Genomic DNA, 27,304 nt, shown 5'->3' on the forward strand with positions numbered 1-27,304 from the left:
AATAGTCACATGAGGTCCTAATTTTATTAAGTATCCTATTGCAGTGTGTCTATTGTTTTCATCAATAATTGTTTTTGGAAACAAGTTTTTTTCAACAATTTAGGGGTCAGTGAGGTCCCATGATGAGCATTCAGTTTCATTCAGAGCAACGTATGTTTATTCAGAACAAATTTATGAACTAGCATGGTTGGTCTATGAGAACAGGGGTTTATGGGGTGAAAATTGGTTTTCCCCATATTTGGCCCCCTAAATATTGGATTTTGTGATTTCTTAGAAATATGGAATATAAAATAAATCTGACAATCAAATTTTTGGGGAATATCTTAACGAGAATCCAACCTCGTGTACAAATGGAAATACGCTTAATCTGCAGGTTTGCTGGGTGGGGTATTTTCTTTTACCCTTGCATTTTAGGATGCAAGGCTCTAGCCAGGAACTGTTTACACATCACTTCAGACTAGGCCTATAGTTGTGGCACTAGCACACATCAAAGCCAGTGGTGGTGATTGGCAGGATTTGAACTCAGGATCTGAAGGGCCAATGCCTTGCGCTATACTGTTATACCAGCTAGCTCCCACTTTTTGAATTCTTTATAATTTATGGTATATTCTTGCTTTTTAGGGCTTTAAATTAGATGACAAAAATTTTGTTAATAATTTATTAAAATCACGTTTCTTCTTCGTTCCTGTATCCGATTATATCTTTGTAGAACACTTGTTGGAAGTTCAGTCGTCCAGGCAGGTGGTGTTCTAGATGTGTTTGCATCCTGATGAGGATGTCGTCGTAGAGATATGTATCGTTAATCTCTACTATCGGCATCCCGTACATGCGCCTCATCACTTCTACCAACCTGTCAACAGCGGTTGTATTAGAGCAATTTATTAGAGCATTTTTATTTAATGTTTTCGTGTTTGTGTTTTGTGTATTTAACAACTCTTCCCAGTTATAAAGAGGATTTGGAGTACTGTATGGTTTAAATAGGGTCAGCTTAAAAATGAACCAATGGGGATGAAAAAAACTAAAAAAAAGGTCTTACTTTGAAGAAAATCTCTGTATAAATAAAAGCATGGTAACAGCAATTCGACACCTACTTTCTCCTATTTCATTAGCTTGTCAACAACTCCACGGGTAAGCGGTGGGAGTAACTACGATATTCTAGGGGAGAAATCGCATAAGTTGCAATAAGCATTCAACAGAAATGTTTACAGCAATGGACGATGTACAGTTTTTTACACATATTTGAAGTAAAATAATAAATAATCGTGCTGTAAAAATCTGCTTTCCACTTCATGAAAGGATTACGAGTGTAATCAAGCACTAAACTAGTTACTTATGCATTCTAGTTTAGTAATTAAAAAAAAAAAAATTCTTTTAAACTATGACTGTTCTTAATAATTTTTTTTATGCATTGAGCTGCATTATCTTTGTTGTTGTTTTACTGTATTTCTATTCTATTATATGTACGGTGTACAGTAGTTACAAACCGCCAAGACAATAGTTTGTTAGTTACCTTTCTAACAGGTGATCTCACTCCCAGCACTTATTTGATTCCCTTTTTGCCTATGTAGTATAGCGTATCATGCTACCTAATTTAATTATGATCATACATAAATTACTTTTTAATCTTCCCTCAGAGGGTTGACATGTTCCAACACTGCATAACTTACAGTGCAAATATTACCTTGGCTTGAAGAAGTTAGGTTTAGGTGTGACTCTCCAGCCAGAGCTCTCCCTGTCAGGTGAGTTGATGAAGAAGACCATGTCAGGCTTGAGAAGATCACTGGGCCATCTGTAGATAGGGTCGCCCTCTGGTGGCAGATCTCTGATGTTGGGGTACTCCTTGGCTATGGCGAAAGCTGCCTGGTCATGCCAATACCTGGGGACAGTAGCTATCAGCCCACAGTTGTAGAAACATCAACATTGACCATTGAACAATAGGCCTTCATTGTTCTATCAGAGTAAATTAAATACTTCTGTGTGTAATGTAAATAGTAATACTGTGCTCTATAGTGTTAGTAACTCAGAACACAAAGCTTTTTTTTCATCTAAAATACATTAATCGTTTCCCCCAAAGTTTGTTTGGATTAGTCTAGCTTTCAGATTAGCGTCCTGCGTCCTAGACTAATCAATCAAGAGTATTCTAATGCTACTTACGGCCAACTTTGTTAGTTTATTAGTCGAGTGTGCGTAGCAGAACTATTACATACAGATTCTAATCAATAGGGTTAATTTCAATTTGTATTAGGATTTTTATCAATGTGAACTAACATGAAAAGTCTACCCTCTCTATGATGTTGTGGTTTAGACTCACCCTATCTCTTTTGGCAATCTTATGTAAGGATACGTTTATCATTCATTGAAACAATTAAGGGGATTCGCCACTGAAAATAGGTAAAAATCATGAAAAATTGTAAAAATATTTTTTTACATTTCTTTGTACATTGGACCTTATTACATCCAAAAAGTATGATATAATCCATGTATGAATGTTATTATATGTTATAACCAAGGGGTTTCGCTCTTTACGATAGCTACAAGATCATAGGACACCTTCTTATTCAAACGCGGTTATCCGCAACATTGAAATTTCACGTTTTTCAATACAAAATTTGATATATCTTGAGATCCACTAAAGGTACATTGTTGAAATTTTTACTACTTATTCTAGACAGTATTAGGAAAATATTTTGGTAGAATTAGGTATCTAAGTTAATTAGGTACTGAACAATAACGTTTTTTTCAAACTAATTCTTTTTTCTGAAGAAAAATTATATTTAATGTGTCACAGCAAAAAAAGTATGTGAGATATTATTATGAATCTACCTAAATTTTAAGTTTAGATAACTGTCTTTAAAAAAACACCAAATTTATCAAAATCCATAAAGAACTCTCTTCAGAATATCGATTTTTAAAACCCCTTACAAATTGATCGAAAAACCTCTATTTTATTTTTTTACCGCCTATAATTTATATTTAGAAGTAAACCAAAATTTTTCCATTTTTTGTTAAACTATACCCTACTAGAAAAAAAATTGTTTAACGACTTTCCTCATTAAATAAAAAATGCACCCTTTTCAGTGGCGAATCCCCTTAACTTTCTCAAATTGGAAGCCAAAAATTGCAGACTCGATTATATGCAGAATTTCGAGTAATCAAGACTGTTTGTCAGCTATTGATATTTCTTCTTCCTTCTTTTTTCAAAATTTTTGAAAAAAATATTAATAAATCAAATTTCAACGTTTCTAGAGGCACACTGAATCCTGGTCGCTGAGCAATTTGGATTTATAAAAGGTCACAGTACAGTAGGAGCAATAAACAAACTTGTTAACGAAGTATCTTGGGCTCTGGATGGGTCACAGAGTACCATGGGGGTCTTCTGTGACCTTTCCAAGGCCTTTGATTGTGTTAACCACTGCATACTTTTAAAAAAGCTTGATGTGTACACATTTTATAAGCAATCAATTACATGGATTAAATCATACCTAGAAAACTGGTTTCAAATAACTGTAACTATGAAATTTTTTTGTATCAAAGTCTCTTTGGGAGAAAATTAAAATGGGTGTCCCACAAGGTTCATTCTTAGGACCTTTGCTTTTTTTTACTATATATAAATGATTTACCTAGGAATGTTTCAGCAAAATTTACTCTATATACACTATACAGATGATACAACAGCAATTATTAAAGCTAAGTCCCATTTTGAATTGGAGCATAAAATTGATTAAACTTTCTATGAACTGGCAAGCTGGTTTTAAGTTAATTAATGTCAAAACTTAATCAAGATAAAACTATTAAATTTTGTATCGCACAGTCAAAAGAAGGTTATAGTTCAGAAATCATCTTTCGGGACCAGTTAATACCACTTCAGGCAGCACAAAATTTCTTACTTTAGAACTGGATATTAATTTTTCTTGGAGTAACTATATTGATAATATTATTAGTAAATTAAATTCAACCTGTTATCAAATGCTAGTTCTATGTGATTGAGTTCTGGGGATTATCATATGATTCAGTTAAAGTTTTTAAAGTACAGAAAAGGTTTTTAAGAATAATGACAGTCTCATATTTTAAGAAATCTTGTAAATCACTGTTCAGGGAATTAAATATCGTAACTGTTCCAAATTAATACATATTCAAAACCTTAGTAATGGTACAATCAAACTATAAAAATTTGTAAAATGATAATTTTGATCAGAGATATAACACAAGGTTTAAAAATAATTTTTAATTGCCGATCCATCGTCTGTGTCTCATTGAAAAGACACCAACATACATGGGAAAAAAGCTTTCTTTTCTCGAAAAATAGGCTACCACTAGGCTTAAAAAATATAACCAATACATTGGTATTTAAAAATAATTTATCAAAATTTTTATTAGAAAAAAACTACTACCATGTTAATTTGTTGTGAACTATTTTATAAAGTCAGTATTTTAATTTATTTTTTTTTAACTATAGAATGTAAGATGACAAACTATGTATTTATTATAATTTGACAATGTCACCTGTTTTGTAGCTATGCTATGTACAAACGTTTTGTGACATAAATTTTGATTTTACTTGATTTGACTCTTTAAATAATAATAATTTTAATTAAATATTTTTTTAATATCGCTGTTTCATCTATAAGTAAAATACTTACCCTACCATGACAACAGGATAGCGATACATAACTTCGAGCACATCGTGAGCAGCAGCATACATGCTAATGCTAAAGTAGGCTCTACGTAGAAGACCACCACGATTGTCGTACAGGTCACGTAGAGGCACCAGACTACGTGGGGGGTTGCTCATGTAACGTGACCCTGTACTGCGAGCTAACATCCACCCTGTAGTGCGCCGACCTGTAAATATATTGATTGTTGGGGTTATGTAGTGGCCATATGGTGGATGGACTTAATCCTTTCAGCTCTAACGGTCAAGGTATCGGTTGCAAGACCATCTTGACCATACTTCCACTTACAAGAGCTGTCTGTAAATTTAGGTATCCAATGTGCTCCTGTCAAGGCCAAGTGCTATGTTGTACTTTCCCCACTACTAGTCTAGCCGGTTCCCACCCCAATTGCCAATTGGTCTCAGTTGCCAAAAACCATGAGAAAAAAGTCTAAACTCCTTTCAAGTATAAATCAAGTTCTGTGATTAGGTGTCTTTGGAGAAAAGGTCAACCCGATAGAATCCGTTGCCAGTTGACAGATGGGTATGCAGAAAAGTGATTAAACGTAGAAAATATGTGTAAGTGGTAGTTTGCATAAGGCCATTCGTGTTTGCACAATGAGGCAAGGTGTCATCAGTTTCTATCAATTATTGTTGGGGAAACTGCTTGCTGATTGTTGTGTTTAAGACTTTCAGGGCTCACAGTTGTCCTTGATAGACTTATAGAGAGAAGTCAACAGTTTGGCGATCCCTCGTTCAGTCACACCACGATCTGCAAGCAAAATTCCACAAACATTGGTCACTGCCTCAAACGAGGCTGACATATGATTGGAGCCAGCCTACACCATGCAACACATTGTATAATGTTGACGACCACCTCTGTCCTCCCTCAACTCCTTGCCCATATTTTCTTTATCCAAACACTTACTCCACTTTCGATTTAGTTGGCGAGTCCAAATACCACCTAGGGTATCGATTACCATGGGAGTAAAAGTAAGAGTAAGTAAACACTTACTCCATTCACCTTCATCAACTGTTGACGGACTTTGGTAGCGATGAATTTTTAAAATTGAATGCAACTTCTGCAAATATCAGGAGAAAGCTCATAAACCAGCAATTAATCTATTGTAGTTTTACTAAACTCACTGTCTCTACGAGTGCTCTCAACAACAATGAAAGGTTTCCGCTTGCCATACTTCCTGCGAGGATCATAAGGATAAGTCTCCTGGTAAGTCCTCATTAGTTGCCGAACTTCTGTCGTGTTGTAATACTGAAAACAATAGACAAAGGATCTTTAAAAATGCACATGCCTGTTGATGGTGACAATTTACACATTTAAGTGGTGTATTCAGTAAGACGTTCCTATTGGGATCCATCCAAAGGGTCGGCCCAGTCATTGTCCCATTCTACACTCTGGCTAGATAGCCTTCTCAATTTACTCTGAGACAGAGTATGGAGGTTAATCCTAAATTATTTCGGAAACTTAACCATAAACTCAAACCCTCACTACACCTACTTTAACCCAAATCTAAATATAATTTTTTCCTGGACCCAAGGCTGAACCTTGGGCTCCGACTTTCCAAATTGGACATTCACACTACCATCTCTCACCAATATGACCCCTTCATAAAATTACTGGCAAGTTTAATAAGCCAGAACAAATTAAATAAGCAACAGTTTTCTGTATATCAGCACAACAAATGAATATTCATCGACACTTTCAGCCTACTCTCACAACATTGCTAAAGATTTCTTCTTTACAAATAAACCCTTCTTTTTACCAAACCTCATTTACCTTTGGATCATTGAAGACTTGCATTACTGAATCAAATGAATAAAACACACCAAAATCTTGACTCGTCTCAATTGACTCTGTAACAAAGAATTAGTTCACATTAGATGACTTAATGTGAGTATGAGAGCAATTAACCGTGTTGTCGTATGCCTAAAATTAATTGGGGATTTGAACATAATGAACTTGGGCCACCGGGATTAAAAGTTCTACCTAGCCACTAAACCAGCAGCTCTGTGCGTTTGAGAAAAGTAAAGCTCAAATAAGTTTCTGTATTATAGTAAATTAGTTGTCAAATATATACCTAATATGGTGTATGAAATAGAAAAAAAATTTACCATACCTGAATACCGAACTCGATTATCAGCTGGTTCACCATAACCTGCAAAAAATAAAATTCCCATTTAAATGAAAACTTGTTTATGTTGAAACAAATTTAAGAATTTTCTACTGTGTAAACTTCCTTTCCTTTTGGCAATTTTAGTTTGATTTTAAAATGTTCTTTAAACATTCTACAAAGCATGTACAGTTTTTAACAATTGAAAGACATCAGTATCAGTTTGAATTAAAATTAATGTCAAAGCCATTTTATAAGTACCTATATAAAGAGACATCCCTAACTAAAAATTTGAATAACTTTTAACCATAAAATTATGAATTATGTATCAAAGTTCCTTAAAACCCATTTTACCATTCAAAAACCTGTTGCTGTTGGTTGGGATAAGATCAAAGTGTATTTTATTGTAATTAGTGTTAACCATACTCACTTATTATAAAAGTTATAGACTTATTATAAAAGTTGGGTCATTTTCACCCAGTAAAATGTATTTGTAAACAAATTATCTCACTATTTCTCGTAATTACAATGACTCCTATCATTGACTTTTCAATACTGAAATAAACATCCCATCTATAAGGACCAGTGCTAGCCAATTTTATATGAAAATAATAAGTTAAGTGAGCCACTCACAGAATATGTTATTGTCTGAAATTCTACTTTCGACCTAGATTTTTGTTCCTGTGGAGGTTAATATGACAAAAGGTACAATAAGCTGTCCTTTCACTTTGACTTGGTTAAAATAAGCACTCTGCTGTAGGTTCAGCTCAACAATGTTTATTTTTATTCTAAAACTGACAACAGAAACTTTAACATGTCCTAGTTCTATCTATTGTCAAAGCTACGATGTAACCAACTCCTAAAAATACAGTCAACCATGGATTTAAAAATGATAAAGCTTGAAGGTAAATTATAATTTTAGCATGACAAAAAATAATTTACTAATAACCAGAAAATTTACTAGTAAAAATGTAGGTAATAAATAATACCTTACCTGTGTCCTCACTTTTACATAACATGAAAAACATAAAAGCACTAACGACTGAGATATAAACAACGTTAAACATACTTGTTGTCACCTCCATTGTTTCAGTTAGAAAAAAAAACTTTGTCAAATTTTATTTTGTCAGTATTCAGGTCATTGAAGACTTTTTTAAGACAGAATATGGGTTAAACACTTAGATCAGATAAGAAACTACAATTAGCGATCCAAAAGATACCGGACGTAAATTAATATTTCATTATGATTATGTAATGTACTCTTGTCTTGAAAGTAATACATTGTAGGAACAATGTTATCAGCTAATTTACAGCAATTACAGGGGAGGGTGTGAAGCGATTGGGGTTTTATTTGGAGTTCAAATTGAACACACAGCAGTCAACAATTACATTTATTCAATTATTGTAATGATTAGTATTTATTTTTAGCTTGATTCTAGCTTCTTCTAGCAGAAGACTTGGATAGCTTAGTGTTTCTACTGATCAGAAAATTGTTGGTACATCCTTAACATATCACCTTAATGGACCAGATGTAACCGATTTATATTCACATTAGACATACAGTAGTTGAATGTGTATTTCACAGCCTATGCTTCAGTCACAATAATATTTTCTCCCTCACGGTACTTTATGATGTGGTACCTCGATGGTAGTTGCGGCGTAAAAGATGCTAGTTCCTTTAATTTTTTGTCCTTCCAGTTTGGTTTGGTTAAAAATGCTGCACATTCAACAAGAGTCAGTTATTGATATAGCTCTTGGTGACTGTATGTAATGTTGAATGTAAGTTTGTAGAATTCATATTTCAATCATCTTAATAGGCAAGAAATATATAGGCTACTTAAAAAAAGCCGACTTTTAAAATTCTGTTTTTAATCAAAGAAACATAATACAGCATTATCTCTCTTGTTATACATGATTATAAAGAAAATTGGTCATAAAGAAAAAAGTTTTTATCACATAAACAAGTTCACAAATGTTCAATGCCCCCCTTCTGACGCTCAATCGGTATCAACCCAAATACTCAAACTCGTTCCATACTTTCAGTAGAAATAGACTATTTCAAAGGTTGTGTTTTAAGCTGAAACATCTTTTCATATTTTAGATAAGGCAACCATTCCAATGTACGTATGAAGCACTTCTAATACACAGGAAATAATTGTGCATATTTTTTATTCATCTCAGGTGAATATTTTCTATGACCTTTTGTGTGTAATTTTAGCCAATTAAGTTTTTGTTTCTCTTTTCTTCAAAAGTGCTCGCTTGCGCCTGCGTTGGTTTTATAGTGTTTTATGAGTGAAAGATATAGTAATGGAGCATTTAATTCAGATGGCTATATGTTGCTGAGCATTGCATTCCTTTCCACTAATGCCACTTTCAATCAAATTATGGATATCATCAAACTGTTGTTTGTTCACACACAAATATCCTTTAAAAGACCGGTCTGGCAGTTCAATAGTTAAAACATACTCTCCATGGCTTAATCTTTTTCCATGTAATTACATTTCCAAAAATACATGTACAAAAATCTTCCTCTACTCGCATCATTGAATGACCAAAGCTAAGAAACCTCTGTCCCGCCTCGCTTCAATGTGCGGTGAAACGAAAAAGTCCTCATTCTCGCCTGCACCTCGCCTCGCTCCAATGTGCGGTGGGCCTTAATGTGTGTGCTACCAAAACAGGAATGGTAATACAAATATTCAAGGGATTGAAAAGTGCATCATCTGTCTGAAGATAAATTAAATAAATGGTTTTGTTAAACAACTTATTATTAAATTGTGCTTTTTACTTCCCTCGCTTCCTGTGGGTATGAATTTTGTACTTTGTGCTTTGTGTGGATTTTATTACGGTGTAACTGGCTTATTATAAAAATAAGTCCCCTTAAGTGTATTAAAAATGTTCCACCTGAAAAATACATTTCCTGTGTGTTGATTATACTATTTAACATATACTAATTTCTACATTCTGGGAGAAAGTAAATAAATTATTTACGAAAATACATTTTATGGTACAAAAACATATCACACATATTTACTTAATCTGCACTGGCGGTGGTTTCATCCGTCACATTGAATTGGTCGCCTTCTGTTCCTGCTCTTGTTTTATTTTTTCCAAAACCCTTGCGTCTTAGTTTGTCAGATGGAAGTTTACACTTGATGTACTCATGTGCCCAAGGATAAGTTGGAGTTAGTTTGTCAATCATAGTCTTTCTCAGTTGGCTGTACTGCTTCTCAGTCGCATTGTTGTACGATTGGTCGACGTCTATTACTTGAGGATTCATCCGGTGATATATCTCAATGATCCTGAAAACATACATGTTAAGTGAAAATTTTTATTGGTTTTCATTGAAAATTCTCATAGTTATTTATGTGGTAAAACTATTTATTTATAAACCATCCAACATTTTTTTTAGTTTGTAGTTTACTACTACATTGTCATTTTAAAGTATTTTACGGGAAGAATTCTTGCACAAGCTACCATCTAGTGTCTATCTATCTAGTAGTCTATTATATTTGGCTACTACATACTTTGTGTGGCTTATTGTTTGTGTTTTCCAGCTTTGGCAGAGTTTGTGTACAAATCTTTTTAGTTTTAGGTTCTTTCTCACCTGAGGACAGGATCAGATTCCACATACCCAAACTATTATGAAACTTTTTTACAAATCATGATAGTAAAGGTTTTTCAATAATTTCTCAAATAACATACAGTATTTCAATTATCCAGATTATACTAAGCTAACCTCTCAAGCCTTGCTACAGTGTCTTCCTTGATGTGCGTCCCTGTCCGTGGACTGTGTAGGAAGAACACCAGGTCAGGTCGTACAAGGTCACTCGGCCACTGATAAACCTTATCACCAGATGGAGGAAGACTCTTGATAGTTTTGTACCTCCTGGCTAGGAACTCTGCCATTTGTCTCATCCAGAACCTAAACATATTCCAAAAATGCAAAAATAGTTTTGGAATATTTTATTTCTATAAGCAGAGTTGATGTAGCATAGTGGATGATTCAAGGAAGGGTATTATTAAACAAAGTTCAGAAGTTACAGGTTTATTTGCTTTTGCCTCAATCTAATTTGTTGTACTACAATACATAAAGGACTGTCCCAAAGTAATCTGACCTTTTTAACCACTACCCCGAGGATTAAGTAGTTGTTTAGTTGAGGTCAACATAAGGAGGTATTCAATAGGCAAAAATGAGTGGTGGCAAAGCATCGTAAGTGTGTTGTTGTATTGTTGTTGTATGTGTTGTTGAACTGTTCAAAATTGGATCCTAAGTTACTGTCCAGCGACAGTTCGGAGTTCCATAGGTATTTTGATTTCAATCCAGTTTTAACCCAATTTAAACATTACAGAATTTGTCTTTTAACCAATTGCCAAGAGGTATTATTAGAATACTGTCAGGTTATTCAGTTTTTTGTGTTTTTGTTTTTTGTTTACAATTACTGGATTTAAATCTAAAGTAACTAGTTTTCTGTAAATAAGGGTGAATATTAAATCACTTGGACTACTATTATTTGGAATAAACATTTTTTTATCAATCTTCATGTCAGTGTTTTGTGTGTGTATGGATTAATTACAAATTTTCACTTCCCAGGTACAATGAGGATTTTTAACAACTTTGTGTTAAACTTGAAAATTGACTTTATTTGGGCTTGAAACCAGAGAACTAAAATATAAATTAGGGAAAAACTCGTATCACCTGAAAGTATATGTTATCTGTAAAGCATGGAGGATAAAAAAATGATTAAATTGTTTGTTTTATAGTTGTGGATGTAGAAGTAACAAAAGCATCTTCGGCCTTGTCTTTTGAAACTCAACGAAATCAATCATTTAGGATATATTGTAAATCAAATACTAATAAAAAAATAATTATTATCTTACCCTGTCATTATTACAGGCCTTTCCTGAAGTATTCTCTCTACATCTCTCCCTGTCAAGTAGAATTGTAAAGTTACGTAGGCTCTTTTCAATTTCAGAAGTGAGTAGCTAGAAAATTTGTCCCTGTACTTGAAAGGATGTTGTCGAAAATTCCTGACATAAACAAAGGTTGTGTGTTTCATGACACCTCTCAACAGTCTTCGCCTTGCTGAAAAAGTCAATTTGGTAAATGTTTATTTCTCTATGAAAAAAGCTTAAATAATGGGAATTTTTGTAAGAAATGTAAAAAGTTTGCTCAATTTTGAGGAATGATTTTTTTCCCAAAGTTGTCTGTAAATTAGGGTCTACAAAGAGATCCAGTCTTGCCAAGAAAGATAATTCAAATTTGACACCAGCACATTCTTTTTTGACTCCCCCCACTAATATTCAAGCCGGAGCCCACACCCATGTAATTATAAAGCCGCGTTTAAACAAAGTCAGTTGGCGGCTGGTTACTTGAAATACACTCTAGGCAAGTAACCTGTCTGCTCTACTGGTCTTGTGTAGCTAGCAGTAATGTTTCAAAGTAAATTTGACACTCGCTAAGTATTAATCACATTCTATAATACAGTTTCTGAGAAAGGGGGACCACCCCTATTGAAATCAATGATTTGTCAGTTGGAGTTGATGGATGTGTATTAGTACAAGTTTAAATGTATGTGGATGTCTATGAACTGGGTTTGAACTACCTACCTTCTGGATCTCATTTAAGAGCTAAAATTCATGCACAACCACCATATAGTTGTTTTCCTTTTGACATATAAGTGATACTGTTAATACTAAATTTTGTAAAGATAATTTCCACTTTTTAACAGAAGCCATTTGCATAAAACTATTACAATTTATTCTTTGATGTCTCCAATTATACGTTGCACCATTTCTTTCTGCCCTTGTGATTGGAAATGAAAATAATTGGTTCAAAATGTAGGAATATTTTTCTGAAGGTATTTGAAAGAAGGAAACACATTATTCAAATTGAACCATAATTAATTGGGTATTAGTTAATGATGCTATCTAACAAAAGGTCGATGTTAGATAGTCGATGGTAGGGTGTGGACAGTTCCCTTTACAAAAAACCTTAAAAAATTACGATGGTATTAAAAATTCCAAAACAAACACAAAAAAACATAGTAACAGACAAAATATAAGCGTAAAGGCTTGTAGGGATAGAAGTCCCCAAAAATCTCAACTGTAAAACACATTATTGTAATATTTAAACAAAGTAAGAAGGCATTTGAAAACATTCTCTTTGATTGTCTTGGTATTTTGTTATTAATTTTCAATAAATAATTTAATTCCTTCTAGAGTTTTAAGTTTGCCAAAGGCAACGGATAGAATTGTTTGTGAGTAAATACTGTTTACTGTTTAAATACTGTAAAAAAAAAACTAATCATTGATTGATTTTTAAATACTTTGATACTAGTTAGGGTCCCGTTTCCCAGTTGTCAAAGCGAATCACCAAATTCCTTTTCATCGGAACACGCATATTTTAGTTAATTTAAGAAACGTAAAGAAACGGAAATTACCTCCAGATTTTACTGTTCTGTATGCTCCATTTACTATACATGCAAGCTATGTTATATTCTTTGAACCTTTTTTTGCTTGGAACAACAGGCAGTATCTGGTTAAAATTTCCCCCAAACAATATTATTTTTCCGCCCTGTCCTTAACCATTCCCTATGCTGTGCACCATTCCTAAATACTCTCCTTTGTGAACACTAAAATCGATAAACAAACAAATACACAATGTTTACATCAGCTGGCACATTTAAAACAGCTTAATATAGAAACACTGTAGCAGTACATCCATTAGAAAATGGCTGGATCTTTGACAGCCTGCGGGACAGAGCAGGGGTAACTTTTGACACTTCTGATATTTTCCCCACCGTCCTTGGACCTTAAGCTTTAAAATGAATCCTCAACAGCCATGCTACTTAATTTCCTAGCTTGAATATTTTGGGAGGATCGATTCACTTACGGATTGAAATACATAGATACAGTAATATAGATAATGGTTGGATTTGTCAAATAATCACAAACCTGTAGTCAAAGTTCCCTCAATGAGAACAAACGGATGTCGCTGCCCAGGTTGCAAAACACGAGGCGTTGTCTCATATTTTACTGTTGTAGTTGACAGTACTGTAATGTTGACATCTTCCCCTGACATTGTTGGTGCTATAGTCGTAGTTGTGTTCTGCCTTCTTTTCCTAGGTTTCTTCTGCACTATCTTTGGACGCCGAGTGGTGTTCCACAATCTTACAATTTTTTTCAGGAACGGGACATTGGCAAACTGTAATAAAATAATATTGCTCTTTGGATTTTTGTTCTAAATTATTGAAAAAGAAAGGAACTTAATCAAAGGTACACAAAAGACTACCAAATATCAATACAATTATGTTGATGGGTTTTATTTTACAACTAGCTGGCCCGACAGACGTCGTCCTGTCCTAATGTGGTTTTATGTCAAATGCTCATTCATTTTCAAGGTGAGCTCGTTCGCATGGCTCAATCACGTCCTGGTTGAAGTTCCTTCGCTACGCTCACTCATCTTTAGGTTTGAGCTCGTTCGCTGCGCTCACTTGCCTTCAGGTTAGCTCGTTCGCTACGCTAACTCACCTCCAGGTTGAAGTTCGTTCGCTAAGCTCACTCACCTTTTGGTTGCAAATTGTCATAAATTAAAAAAAATAGTGCTGCACCCTGTTTGTAAACCTATTAAATTTTTAATGCTATTGAACATCACAGAATCAAATTCTTTAGTTGAACCAGCTGTTAAGATTCTTTAATTCCATTTAAATATGAATACTCATAGGGTTAACATGGGAAACTCAAGAGCCACTGGGGCGGAGCCCTTTTGACAGATCTGCACCAAACTTCACACAAACCATCCTTGAATTATGCTTAATAATACCTGAAAGTTTCATTACAATCTGTCGAGCGGTTTCGGAGTCCATACAAACAACCAAACAACCAAACAAACAAACAAACATACAAACATACAAACAAACATACATTGGATTTTATATATAGACAAAATTAAATGTTGAAATCTATATATTAATTTGAAACTGTTTTTCTTTGTCACAGCTATTTTGAGAGAACGGCTGGGCATAGAAACTCGGTAGAGGTGTCTAAAGAAAGGTCTTGGTCTGTAGATGAGCCATCAAAAGAGAAACATGGTGAATTCCCTTGGGGCTCTGCCCCAGTGGCCTTTGAATTCCCATCCCATGTTATTCTTATGGAGGAAAACGGGGTTTTTGTCACAGCTAATTTGAGAGAACGGCTGGGCGTAAAAACTTGGTAGGGGTCTCTAAAGAAAGGTCTTGGTCTGTAGATGAGCCATCAAAAGAGGAACGAGGTAAATTCCCTTAGGGCTCTGCCCCAGAAGCATTTAAAGTTGCCTCTTCAGATTTGTTTACATTACGACCATATGCATAATTCTACACTACTTTTTAATGGAACAGCTGTTAATATTTAAATTGTGATTTATTGAATTTGTCAAAATGAAGTACAGTATTTGCAATGGGTTTTTCTGATTTTAAAATGGATTTTCTTCTGCATCGTGTCATGTTTTGCAATATAATGTTCTATTACCAAATCAGTGGAAAATCCTAATATCACAGTAACTCTTAAAATTATTTCTTTTGGAGTTAACTTATATCTATTGTATGGGTTGGTTTCTGCCTTTTTTACCACTACTTGGAGATTGTACGTAGGTGATATTCGTTGGCATATTGCATCTGTAGACGAAACTTGAGTTGGTGTAATTATCAGAATGGAAAAGGGCGAGAAATCCTGGACAATTTGATATAGGCTAAAAATTAAACTGAATTAACACTGTTCTACATTTCTTGAGCTTTCATTGAAATAACCGATTTGCAAACAATGGAAACATAGAAAAAGTCATAGAACACAACCAAGTAGAAGAAATAGAAATAATCTCTTTTTTTCATTTATAATCGTTATCATAGACAACCTAATGCGGCTATGAGAGGGAAAAATTGGTAGAAAACACTAAAAAAACAAGATCAGCTTTTTGAAAAAAGATAAGATATTTACAAAAGGTTTTTATTATATCTAACTGTTGTGTAGATTGTGAGTATTTCCATAATCTTTGAGTCGCCTGTAATGCTTCGCAATTGCTCGAATTCGAGCAACAGGTACACTAGTTATTAATTAATTGCACTTTACTGAGCTGGTATAAAATTTCAATGTTATCTGGATTGTTCTTGTAAAAAAAAAACTTATTTCTACTAAAATCACATCTCTACTGAGTGGTTCAAAAGAAAAGTACCTACTTTCTACATTGCAAAACTTGAATAACGAATGCAACAGTCCATTCCTATAGTGGGGTTTATTTTTTAGTTCACAGTACAATAATTATCATTATGCAATGAAGTACAAAGCCTGACATCGGTCACCAGTTTTTAAGCCAGGCATGTTCGCTGAATGTTTTTTGTCGTATTATGTGTCCGTCCTGTCTTAATATGCATAACTTTTGTCCAACCTCTGACACAATGCAAATGAAGACATTTTGTGTTTAGTGTATAAAAAACAATTCAAAGTAAACTACACATTCCATGATGGAGTAATCTCCGAAACGGCCGTAGTTGTAGTGCAATATTACTTCTGATTGCTGAAGACAGTAAAGGACAAGATATATTTTTATTTACAGGGCTTTTCAAAAATCCCTTTTCTGAGGGTTAGGTTCTACAATGGCCATTCTTTCTATTCTACATTTACTTTTCCTTTAAAACATAAACTAAATTTAAACATCTTTCCTTACCTCAGGGCCTGTAATGATGTCCCATGTTGTGTCGAATGAAGGGTAAATTTCATACTTCTTATACATTTCTTCAGGTTTCAAAGCATAGTTCAGCTCTATTTTATGAAAATCATCACTGGATGAAGTGTCATATGAGGATTCTAAAAATATTATGAAAGGGTAGTTTCTTGTCTAGAATATACTTTTACTTAAAACTAAATAAATAGTACAAAGAGTCACAAACTCTTGTTTTTTTGTTTTTTTTTTTATAAATAAAACAAAAGGTGTTCATCTTGAAAATATTGATGAAGAAATAATTTACCTGTAATATTATCTAGAGTTCCTGAATGTAAAAAGGTAAGTAGAAAAAACACACTCGAGCATAATTGTCTCAGGTTTGGCCCTTTATAGCTTACAGAGCTGGACAACGTGAGATATTTAATCATACTAAACACACACCTTTAAATGGTGTGTATCAATCACTAAAAAATCCAAACACCACACTATTCCACATGCTTAATAGTAACATGTATTTTTGTTGTGTTATAATAGTCTTAAGAAACTATTTTTTACACTTAGTTGTCTTGCGGCTATCTTGAACACAATCAAAATCATCGGAAAGATTAGATTTTGGTGATATCCATCCGACTACACCATTGTCGGAGATTATTAACAAAGTAAAGTGTTAATCTACAATACAAACTAAAGATGATGGTGGGACCACGGACATAAGTGAATTAAATATAGAATACCTTTATGGTTAAGCCATAGCTTAAACATAGAATTACAAGTTCTCAAAAAATTATAAGTTTTAATAAACTAATAAGGATAATATTATTTTGATTCAAGCTCAAGTTTTACGATTAAGGCGATTTCAGTAAATGGGTGAGGGTTGAAAGGAAACTTTTCGCCATTGTGATGAACTATATGTTTTGTCATATTGTGCCAAGCAAAATACAGTATAAGTAGATCAAGATACAGTACAAGATAACTTCTATCAAAACTCCTTCCAACTTGTTAATTTTGCTAATGCAAACAAGCAGCACGTTCGCTACTGAGCGTCGCATATATGCGACGCCGCGGTCATTGCCACAGACCGAGGTATACATTTCAATCTTACACATAGACCGGCTCTCACTTGGATAACAGTACACACAGACCACGGGCGAAAACCTGTAAAACAGTGATCATTTACATTGTAATACGCTACAATAGTGTTTGTAAATAAATTGTTCTTGTTTTTTTGTATTTTTTATAACCTTTTGTAATGTCGCATATTTGCGACGCCCGGTCTACAGCGAAAACAACAGTGAAAATTATCATAGTTTTCTTGAAATAGACTAAGCGTCGCATATATGCGACGGCTCATTTTTTTGTGATTTAAGGTGAAAGTAAGTAAAAAAATAAACAGATTATTCAAGAACAGTTTATAACTAAACAAATATAAAAGCTACATAGGATAATTCAGCATACATACTGCATACATACATACAGTGAAGCAGAAAAGTAAAGACCAGTTTTTCCTACTATTATATGACGTCACCAATCATCATATCCACAGACGAAGCGACGCAGTTGTGCGTCAGACATCTCTGTAGACCACTGCAGGGAATTCAGTGCCTTCAAATAGACCACTACAAAGATATACGCATTTTAATAACATTAGAACCCCGACGCAAATATGCGTCGGCAGTCTATTTTAATGTGATGCGACGGCAGTCTATGGGTAGAAGACGGCCGTCGCATATGTGCGTCGTTGGTCCATATGAATGGAAAATTTCGTACTATTGCAGTAGTGAACGTGTTAGTAAATGATTCAATTATTTCGTCTATTACGATTGTGTTAGTGTACGTTATACTATCGATATGTCAAACTATTGACAAATCAAATAAAATATTTCTTTAATTATAATATATAGGTACATAGTTATGTACAATGATTGGTGTCAGATCTTATTTCTAAGAAGGGAACAAAATTGATATATACTTTTGCTGGAGTATGAAGAAAAAAGGTTTTAGCCACAGATTCTACAGAGATACTGTACCAAATCTACCAAATCTGTAGCCACAGATTCTACAGAGATACTGTACCTATTTGCTTTTTTGTAAATGTTTATCAGCCAGCATATGTAAATTAAAAACATTTGTCTGATTGATGAGTTAACCTTTTTTTAGATTCAGACAAGATCTCGTTCATGAATTGTCCAAATGAGTGTGTCTATTTTGTAGTTAGCTCTTCTCAATCTTTCTGTATATAGTTCACTTTTTGTCCAGCATGATGTATTTGAGTCACCAATTTATTTATTACTATAAAAACCTCTTAAACTTAAAAAGAGAGAGCATTCAATTTCTCTTACTCACTACCTACCTAACATCTGAAAATCCTGAAAATTGGCTTGTCGTACTAAAAGGAACATACTATTTTCTCTTTGTGTTCTGCATAGTAGAAACAAGATGGTGTCTACTGTAAGTATTTTTGGTATTCAATGCACCATCAGCCCAATTATTTCACGACCAATCATGGTTTAGAATATCCCGAATATCCTATATGGTGAAATAAAACTACAATATGTTTATCAATGTTTATTTACAAGGTTATTTCGGAGGTGGTGTCCACTCTGGTTTGATGAACCTGATATGTGGATACTGTGAGCCAATCATATCCTTCATCATGTACCTCAAATGGATTACATTTCCGAGCGTTGCGTTGCTGTATGTCTCGTTCAACATTATCACAGGAGGCTGCATTCTTTTCACCACCTCCACAACCCTAGTGACACAATAAGGGTAAAAACCATGTTATTCATAATAGTATATTATGTATTATGTAGTATACTAGTCCTGGAAATAGGTGTTTACCGGACAAGTGTGGTCGTTACCGTGTGAGACGAAGTCGAATGCGGGATTAATATACGAGTACGGTAAACACATATTAGGTACGATATTTTACACCATACTACTCTAATCTAATTAACTTGCCAATAAAAAATCTGTACAAATCCAATGTGCTTGGAATATATAAATATTCCCACTGACTAAAGGACTAGCAATCACTACTCATAACCTTTAAAAAGAGGTTATGTTTTTGTTTATAACCACTCATTGCCAAATATAATCAGCTGATGGTTGGCGTACGGAAAAATCTCATCACAGTACAGTAGTACTTAATGAAACACCATTTGATTCTTCAGTAAAATGTGAATCCAATACTCCCATACTCTGCCCATACTCACTTATATGAGTGAAAATTTAAAAACGTACGTTTTCATGTCCAGGGCCTTTTACTTCGTAGATACTGGATTTGTAGTTTATTATTATGTGTTTTTATATTTTTTGGGATGGGGGCAACATGTTACACACATTTATTTAGTTTTAAATAGATTCTAGGTATTTTTTTCGTATTTTTAAAGTCTCGAAATTCACGACCATGACGTGTCCCTAGGGTACATTTTCCAACTTTCACGCTGTTTTTAGACTAACTATTAATGCCGAAATATATAAAGCCATATTTTTATGTCATCAATGGTTATTAAACTTACAAAAAAGGAGCATATTATAATTTTGTTGTCATTGCAAACTGACTACCATGACAAAATAAGTCTGTCCCTCGATTTGGCGTCACGACCATTTGGGAAAAATTTTCAACTTTGGAGCACGACAGTGGCAAGCCTGGCGTCGATGGAGTCAGTTGGTTTTAGAAACTAGTTCGAGGTGTACGTCAGGATTGTAGTGCCGGTCGTTTCGAGTTGAAAGGAGGAATTACAAGATTAATAAAGGAAAGATTGTGTTTTTTGTAATTTTGGTGTGTCCATGACCGTACGTAGTCATTCGATGAAGTAGACATGGTGTTAATTTTTGTTTATAAGATATTTCAATTGCTAGATTAACCTAGAAGTCCACTTTGTATCCTCGAACATGAGGTGCAGGGCTACCGCCAGAACAGAGCCAAATAACACGTAATTTCACGACCATCGCGGGTTTTTTCACGACCAATCCAGCCTTATGGATTATAGTGTGTTTGGTCGTGACAATAACTTTAATATAATTGTAAATTGAACAGTTTAGTTCAATTGAAACACATATTTTTATTATAACTAACAGTATAATTGAAGAATTGTTTAGAAAGGTTTAGATTATTTCAGACAATTCACGACCGTACCGCTTGTCCCCGACCATCACGTTTATGATTTCTATCATAAAAATTTCAAAAATTAAAATATCGTCATATTTCAATGTTTTATACACAAAAGAAGCACACCTACATACAAACATAAGGATTTTTCGGGTCTCAGGTAAGTTTTTTCGGAGTTAAACAAACTTAAAAAGATTTTATTGGCTTTTTTACAATTTTTTGAGTTTTTTTATTTTTTTCTAGAAAGACCAAATATACCAAAAGCTCAGTGACCTTTTTATTGTATAATGGTCATAAAAGTAAATTAGTTTATAGCAAAACATAGTTATAAAAATAATATTAACTATTTTTAATATTCATTTAAACATCCGTTATGGTCGTGACAGGATTTTGTGTTTTTCCACTAAAGATGCTCTTTTTAAAAAAAACTACCAAAGATATTGCGTTACCATGGACATTTTATGAAACTTCAAATATTAATGAAATAAAAAAACTAATAAAAGTTTTGAAAAAAGGGGAAAAAATTTTGCAAAGTGCTTTTCCAGAAAACGTACTTTTTTAAAATTTCACTCATATATATACTCTCCCAATACTGTCCCACTCTCTCCAATACTCCAATATCTCTCTCAGATTGTAAAACACGCAACAGTGTTGTAACAGTTTATTAAAATTGATATGAAATAGGCCACTTGAATGGCCAATTTTGGTAGGTAAATCACTCTTTATGGTATGGATATACAATCAACAAATGTAATTTATTTAATTGTAAATTAGTAGTTTTATTCGCCTAATTACATAAACATAATAAAGATAATCTTTGAAGGGTAAAAGAGTAATTACTCAAGAGTGCATTCAATTTGCCTTGGAAACTAGTTTTGAACCCTATTAACACGTTCACTGCACATGATGAGTATTCTCGTCACCGCTAGCGCTTTCCAGTGGCGCTCAACGAGTATACTCGTCAAAGCGCCATTTACAAACTATTGTTCCAATGCGAGGTTAGCCAGAGACGTTGTTTCACTTGCCGCTTATTATGCCAGTGTTATACTTCAATCTGGTATGGTTTGTTTTCTGATCCGACTATTTTATTGGTAGTAGGGACGATTACAAATTTATTCTAGTGTTGGTTAAGCCTAGGATCTAATGACATGCAATAGAATAACGTCATTGACTTTATATCTACACAGTAGATATAAAGTCAATGATAACGTTAATGAATACTGTAGCATTGTGCAAGGAACCTAACCTCAAAATTGTGCTTGACCGCTTTTTTGCGGTATTTTTTTATAGTGTATCCGGGTAATTTACCCCTGCTTTTTCCCTCCATTAGACAATACTGAGGGACGGCTAGCAGTATTTTTTAGTTCTGCTATCTGTTGGGATCTTGTAAAACTACGTCCACAACGACTAGGACGCAGTATATGCCTCTCATTTGGATGAAACTAAATTTAAACGTTTTCACCCACTCGTCCACGCAGCGCATTGGATGTTTAATACTGTTAATACTGTTCAATGAAATGGCAACCATACATATTTAGGTGTTTGTGCCACGGCTGGCCATTGCGCAGCCGCATTGAAAGAAAATGTGCATTTTCTGCATGGGCTCTCTTGTCCTCTCTTAAAGAAGCAATACTATTACAATTCTCTAACATCAACGTAACTACAGCTTGCCTCATATATCTGTGCGCCTCCTCCTTCCCTCCCTTCTTCACCTCCCGAGGGGTATTGAGGTAGAAAGTTAAGTCCGGCTTCACCAAGTCCTGAGGCCAGTTGTAGCACTCGGAGCCGAGAGGAGGAAGAGTCTCGTTGTCGTACTTCCTTGCCATGTACTCGGCAGCGTGGTTTAGCCAGAAGCTGGTAAAAGAACATAATCAATTATAATCCTTTGTGTCAATGTGTTTATTAACAGTTTTTCAGGGGTTCAAACAACAACTTTTTTATTTTAAAACTTTATGGTTTTTATTTGATTTTTTTTATAGTTCTATCCATTCAGTAATAAAGTAAAGTTATAAAGATACTAGAATGGAATAATCCCTTTCTTCATTTTAAAATTGTATTAATTCGGATGACTTCAAACTTTAATTTTTTGGAGTTTGGAAAACTAATGTAAAATACAATTTAAGTAAAAAATAAATTAAATGATTGAGTGCAACACAAGCTGTCATTATCTCACCCTGACATAATTACTGGTTCTGTCTCTATCACTCGATTCACATCGAGTGCGGCCAGGTAGAGTTGAAGTGTGACAAACGCTCGTTTGAGTGGCAACAGTGCCGCTCCCTCAAACTTCTTCCGCAGTTTGTAGGTAGTTTTGGGTATTGTCCTTATTCTTGTACACCCAGTGTTTTTCATTATCCTCTTCATAAGATATCGTTTTACTGTGAACATATTAATCATATTATTGTATATTGTCATTGCAAATAACTATGACTTGCTAAAGATTCTAAGTATAAAAGTGAGTGGACTATTTAATCACAAGGAGAGTTTGTGAAAATAATACATGTTATCACATGATGTTAAATGTGAGGTTTTGGGGACATTTCCATCACAAATGGGCAGTTGTCCAGTCAAAATTGTCTTTTTTGGGGCTTTGAACAACTCTTCTTCATTTTCTTTCCTTCAATCTTCACATTCCCGTTTCTTGTCACGATTGCCTCCCTCATTTCCCAAACAGACAGATCGCATCTTCTCAGTCTCGCTTGAGCCACCATCTTGTGCAGACTTGTCCTAACTTTTTCTCTTTTATACAGTTATCGTTGTGGTGTTTCTTTAGTGATTTTCAAGCCTGTTTTTCATGCTTCTGTGTACTAATCTTGTTGTATTTTAAGTATTTTCTCAGTTGAGGATAGAATTAGATTCCAAATCCCAAAAGATTGCGAAAACTTGTTTTAACTATTTTTAATATTGAAAATGTCAGCAATCAAATATTTTAAATAACAAAAAATTAACTCCAAACAAAGACACACTTTTGATGTAGAAAAACTGTGCCTTGGCTCAAATCATCACCAACTCACAAAGTGTAAGACCATTCTTATTATTATAGTATGAAACATTGTCAACACTTAACAGTTATTCTTTATCATATTTTTCTTGTTTGATTTTCTTAAATGTATTTGTAATATTACAGCTACTCACATCTACGATCAGTCCCCTCCACCAGTATGAACGGGTTCTGTCTACCAGGTTGTTTCTTGGTAGGTTGCTCCCAGTACCAGAACGGCTCAGTTGTTGTCTTTGGTTTCCTGGTACTCCTGTAGTAGGTCTTCTTTGGAGTGATTGCATCATGCCAGATTCGTTTTAAAGCAATTGCACCCTCTTCTTTCTCATACTGGGAAAAGAAATGGTTCCAACACTGATATACAGTCCTACAAACTCACCGTAATAAGAAATGAATGGGTTAAAAATTTGAGAAATGTTGGGTTATTATGTGGATTGGAAGGAGTGGAATCTGATATGTGTCTTTTTGTATTGATGTACCCCCCTTTTCCATAATTTTTTTCCATACAGGGGGGTATGTTTTTTTTCAAGCAAATTGAGTGGAGAATATTTGGAAGAATGTGGAGTGATACTATGGTCAGTAGTAGGCCTACACACTTCTGAATTTTTAGGGTTGTGCGCAGAAGAAAATCCCACATTTCAAAATACATCTTTGGCCTGAACTAGAGGTTCATCATAGTTTCAACAATCCTTGATTCAAACTATGTGCCAAGTGAAAGCAAACCTACCTTAGGATCAAAGAGGACATCCAACGTCTCATTCAAAGTCCAATATATCCTGAAGAGTTCTGCATTGTGTGGGTTGATTTTCTTATCACTGATAATCTTGAAGTTGTGGTACATGTAAGGTGTTGGCTTAGGCGTCTTTTCTGTAAAAAATATCTTTTGTTAACACAGTTCCATGCATTTAACTATTTGACATTCATTCAGTCAGCTGATTGGAAATAAATGACACCTTTCTATCTAGAATAACAATAATGATCGGTTGAAATAAATAAATAAACAGCTTTTGAATTAGAGTAATACTCATCAGCTGATAATTTTCCATATCTCCCTATGTCGGAGAAACACGGGGGGGGGGGATGTGTACAATGTGCAGCTAATCAAAACACTGAATTTCACTTTGCCATGGATTAAACCATTAAACATACTTAGCTAAAAATGGATTTGTCATTGCTATGGATCAGCTGGAACAACTTTGAGATATATTTCAGCTTAGTGCATGTAGATATTGCAGATATTTATTATTTATTTTGTTGTTTTACTTAGGTAATTGTTATTGTGATCAAATGTAAGCTCTTGTTTGTACACTAGTGTTTGAGTGCCTTTGCTTCACCTTTTTTTATGTAATTTATTGATGGAAACACAAAATGGAACCATCTACGTGTAAAGTGTGTGCTTTTACTCTAGCATATAACAAAAAAATAGTTTTTTTTACTGTGTAATTTACCCTAAAAATTACAAGGAAAAAGCACAATGCCAATACCAGTACATTCATATGAAACCAGAATTGAAACACTTTTACAAAATGTGCTTCAGATTTCAGAACAGAATAAGAATAGTTGACATTTAAAATCCAAAATCAGTAGCTTTCCTCTCCTGTAAGATCAAAACAACAAACATGCCCCATTCAGTGGCAGCAGAGGTATGGTATAGTCCCTTAAAACTATCCTAAGTAGATACAATGAACTTAAAAAATGTTAGATGTTTTATTTGGAACTCTGTAGAGTTTAATGTTTTAGAAGGTAAAATAAAATTTGAAATTTGAAATAAAATACAACAACAACAATTGTTGGCAAATTTTCCAGCAACATCTTACACTTAAAAATACAGAAAATCTTACTCCAAGTAGACTGGTTGGTATAAAAAATGATGTCATCATAGATACTGTCTGTAAAATTTTGATATGTGGGAGTAACAAGAAAGTAATAAATTAGAAAACACACACTGAATGAGCCACAATAAACATCAGCACATTTTGATAATAATTTTTCACTAAACATTTCAGAAATAAATTTTTAAAAGAGATTAGACAGATAAATCTCAATGTTTTATTTCTTATCTTCAGGAATCACATTTTTGGTTTTGTTCAAAGAAATAAAATACTTACAATGACTGGTATCTTTTGAATCGTTATCTTGTGGATCAGATGAAGCACTCACAGTTCAAGTGTTGACATTATTCATACATTGCTAAGCTTATTAAAATGTTTTAAAATTATTCTTCAGTCGTGTGTGTGTATGTGTATGCAAGTGTTTTACTGTTACAAAAATTCATGTAAAAAACTAATTTGGTGCTTGAAAGTTACAATTATATTTTTGTTGTGTTGGAATTTGTTCTCCATACATTATTATGACCCGAAGAAACATAGAAAATATTTTGTGAGATTAGTACTAGGTTTATTTTCAAAACTTAATATTACCAGTTAGTTTTTTATGAAATTTTGAAAATTTCTTTCTTAAAATGATTTAATTACACACACTTCAGGTAGGTAAAATATTTCATTGAGAAATAAAATAGCTTTATATAATATTAAAGTGTTACCAATTATTTAATTTTGAATACAATACCACCGCAATTATTATAGTCGTGAAAAAGGCATAATTCAATAATCAACTCTGGGTACTGATAGGATTTTTAAGAGATTAGCAATTAGGAGATGAGCTTTCCTATTCTTAAACACAACTTTCTAAAATCTTTTACAGAAATCCCAAACCACTTTGCTGAAATTATCAAAAATAATTAGAAACTGCAAGTGAAATTCTATTCATCAAAAGGGGGAAAATATTTTAAAAACCAGTTAACAACGTTTAATGGAATAAAATCCATTAGTGTTTTAAATAGGTGTCATAACATGCATTTAAATTAAGGAAAATCATGATGATATTGATTTGTTCAAAGTATTAACTTGAGATTGCAAACCTAAGGTTTAGCCAAATAGGTAACTTTTATTAATATTTTACTAAAAGATAGTTTTTAGTTATTGCTGCTTCCTTGAACTGCTGATTGAATATTGTTAAAAATTCAAATACTAATTGTAAATCTAAATACAGGGTGGCCTAAAAAAGGTACTTATCCAAAGTGCAGCTTTAACTTAACTTCTGTTTTGATGGACATCACTCCACAACAATGTTCAGTAATGGTTGAAAACATCAAAGATGAATGGAATATGTAATAAATAAACAATGGCGGAAACATGTAGAATACTTAGTTTATGGAGTAAGTTTGTTCAGCTAATAAATAATAACTAGCTGTAACCCGCGGGCTTTGCCCCGTTTAACTTCTTAATTTTCAAGATGATCTCGTTCGCATGGCTCAATCACGTCCTGGTTGAAGTTCGTTCGCTACGCTCACTCAACTTTATGTTGGAGCTCTTTTGCTACGCTCACTCACCTTTAGGTTGGAGCTCGTTCGCTGCGCTCACTTTCCTTCAGGTTAGCTCGTTCGCTACGCTAACTCGCCTCCAGGTTGAAGTTCGTTCGCTATGCTCACTCACCTTTTGGTTGCAAATTAGCTGTTGTCATAAATGTAAAAGAAATAATAGTGCTGCACCCTGTGGGTAATCCTTGTAACTTTAATGCTATTGAACATCATAGAACAGAACCAACTTGTTTAATTGAAACAGCTGTTAAGATTTATTAATTCCATTTCTCATAAGGTTAACATGGGAAACTCCAGAGCCACTGGGGCGGAGCCGATTGGACGGATCACGAAATTGAT

The 27,304-nt window shown here is 34.0% G+C and overlaps 3 protein-coding genes across 3 annotated transcripts; all 3 read right to left on the minus strand.

Moving 5' to 3' along the window:
• Positions 1-654: 654 nt before the first annotated feature.
• LOC129004112 (uncharacterized) lies at positions 655-7,929 on the minus strand. The gene is made up of 7 exons (XM_054432539.1): positions 7,775-7,929; positions 6,787-6,825; positions 6,447-6,523; positions 5,798-5,921; positions 4,641-4,842; positions 1,682-1,876; positions 655-850 (listed from the first exon to the last, which is right to left on the minus strand). Exons 1-7 carry the CDS (start codon positions 7,863-7,865, stop codon positions 667-669), a joined length of 912 nt encoding a protein of 303 aa, XP_054288514.1. The 5' UTR covers positions 7,866-7,929; the 3' UTR covers positions 655-666.
• Positions 7,930-9,771: 1,842 nt separating this feature from the next.
• LOC129004054 (uncharacterized) lies at positions 9,772-17,026 on the minus strand. Its single transcript, XM_054432434.1, has 6 exons — positions 16,779-17,026; positions 16,478-16,617; positions 13,735-13,984; positions 11,659-11,863; positions 10,517-10,702; positions 9,772-10,079 (listed from the first exon to the last, which is right to left on the minus strand). The coding sequence occupies exons 1-6, from the start codon at positions 16,900-16,902 to the stop codon at positions 9,812-9,814; spliced, it is 1,173 nt and encodes a 390-aa protein (XP_054288409.1). The 5' UTR covers positions 16,903-17,026; the 3' UTR covers positions 9,772-9,811.
• Positions 17,027-19,026: 2,000 nt separating this feature from the next.
• On the minus strand, positions 19,027-25,686 carry LOC129004157 (uncharacterized). The gene is made up of 6 exons (XM_054432601.1): positions 25,428-25,686; positions 24,314-24,453; positions 23,724-23,916; positions 22,762-22,966; positions 22,260-22,442; positions 19,027-19,226 (listed from the first exon to the last, which is right to left on the minus strand). Exons 1-6 carry the CDS (start codon positions 25,585-25,587, stop codon positions 19,052-19,054), a joined length of 1,056 nt encoding a protein of 351 aa, XP_054288576.1. The 5' UTR covers positions 25,588-25,686; the 3' UTR covers positions 19,027-19,051.
• Positions 25,687-27,304: the final 1,618 nt, after the last annotated feature.

The sequence above is a fragment of the Macrosteles quadrilineatus genome, unplaced genomic scaffold (genome assembly GCF_028750875.1).
Source record: "Macrosteles quadrilineatus isolate MER2022 unplaced genomic scaffold, UCM_ALF_1.0 Scaffold_9__3_contigs__length_116548681, whole genome shotgun sequence".
NCBI lineage: Eukaryota > Metazoa > Arthropoda > Insecta > Hemiptera > Cicadellidae > Macrosteles > Macrosteles quadrilineatus.

Coding starts and splice junctions, on each gene's coding strand:
- LOC129004112 (XM_054432539.1), bottom strand. CDS start 7,865: ATGGAGGTGACAACAAGTATGTTTAACGTTGTTTATATCTCAGTCGTT. Junction 6,524..6,786: donor TAATCGAGTTCGGTATTCAG/GTATGGTAAATT, acceptor TCTTTGTTACAG/AGTCAATTGAGACGAGTCAA. Junction 1,877..4,640: donor TATCCTGTTGTCATGGTAGG/GTAAGTATTTTA, acceptor TACTGTCCCCAG/GTATTGGCATGACCAGGCAG.
- LOC129004054 (XM_054432434.1), bottom strand. CDS start 16,902: ATGATTAAATATCTCACGTTGTCCAGCTCTGTAAGCTATAAAGGGCCA. Junction 16,618..16,778: donor AACTCTAGATAATATTACAG/GTAAATTATTTC, acceptor TAATATTTTTAG/AATCCTCATATGACACTTCA. Junction 11,864..13,734: donor TGAGGGAACTTTGACTACAG/GTTTGTGATTAT, acceptor TGACTTTTTCAG/CAAGGCGAAGACTGTTGAGA.
- LOC129004157 (XM_054432601.1), bottom strand. CDS start 25,587: ATGTTTAGTGAAAAATTATTATCAAAATGTGCTGATGTTTATTGTGGC. Junction 23,917..24,313: donor ATGTCCTCTTTGATCCTAAG/GTAGGTTTGCTT, acceptor TTCTTTTCCCAG/TATGAGAAAGAAGAGGGTGC. Junction 19,227..22,259: donor GAGGCGCACAGATATATGAG/GCAAGCTGTAGT, acceptor TTGTGTCACTAG/GGTTGTGGAGGTGGTGAAAA.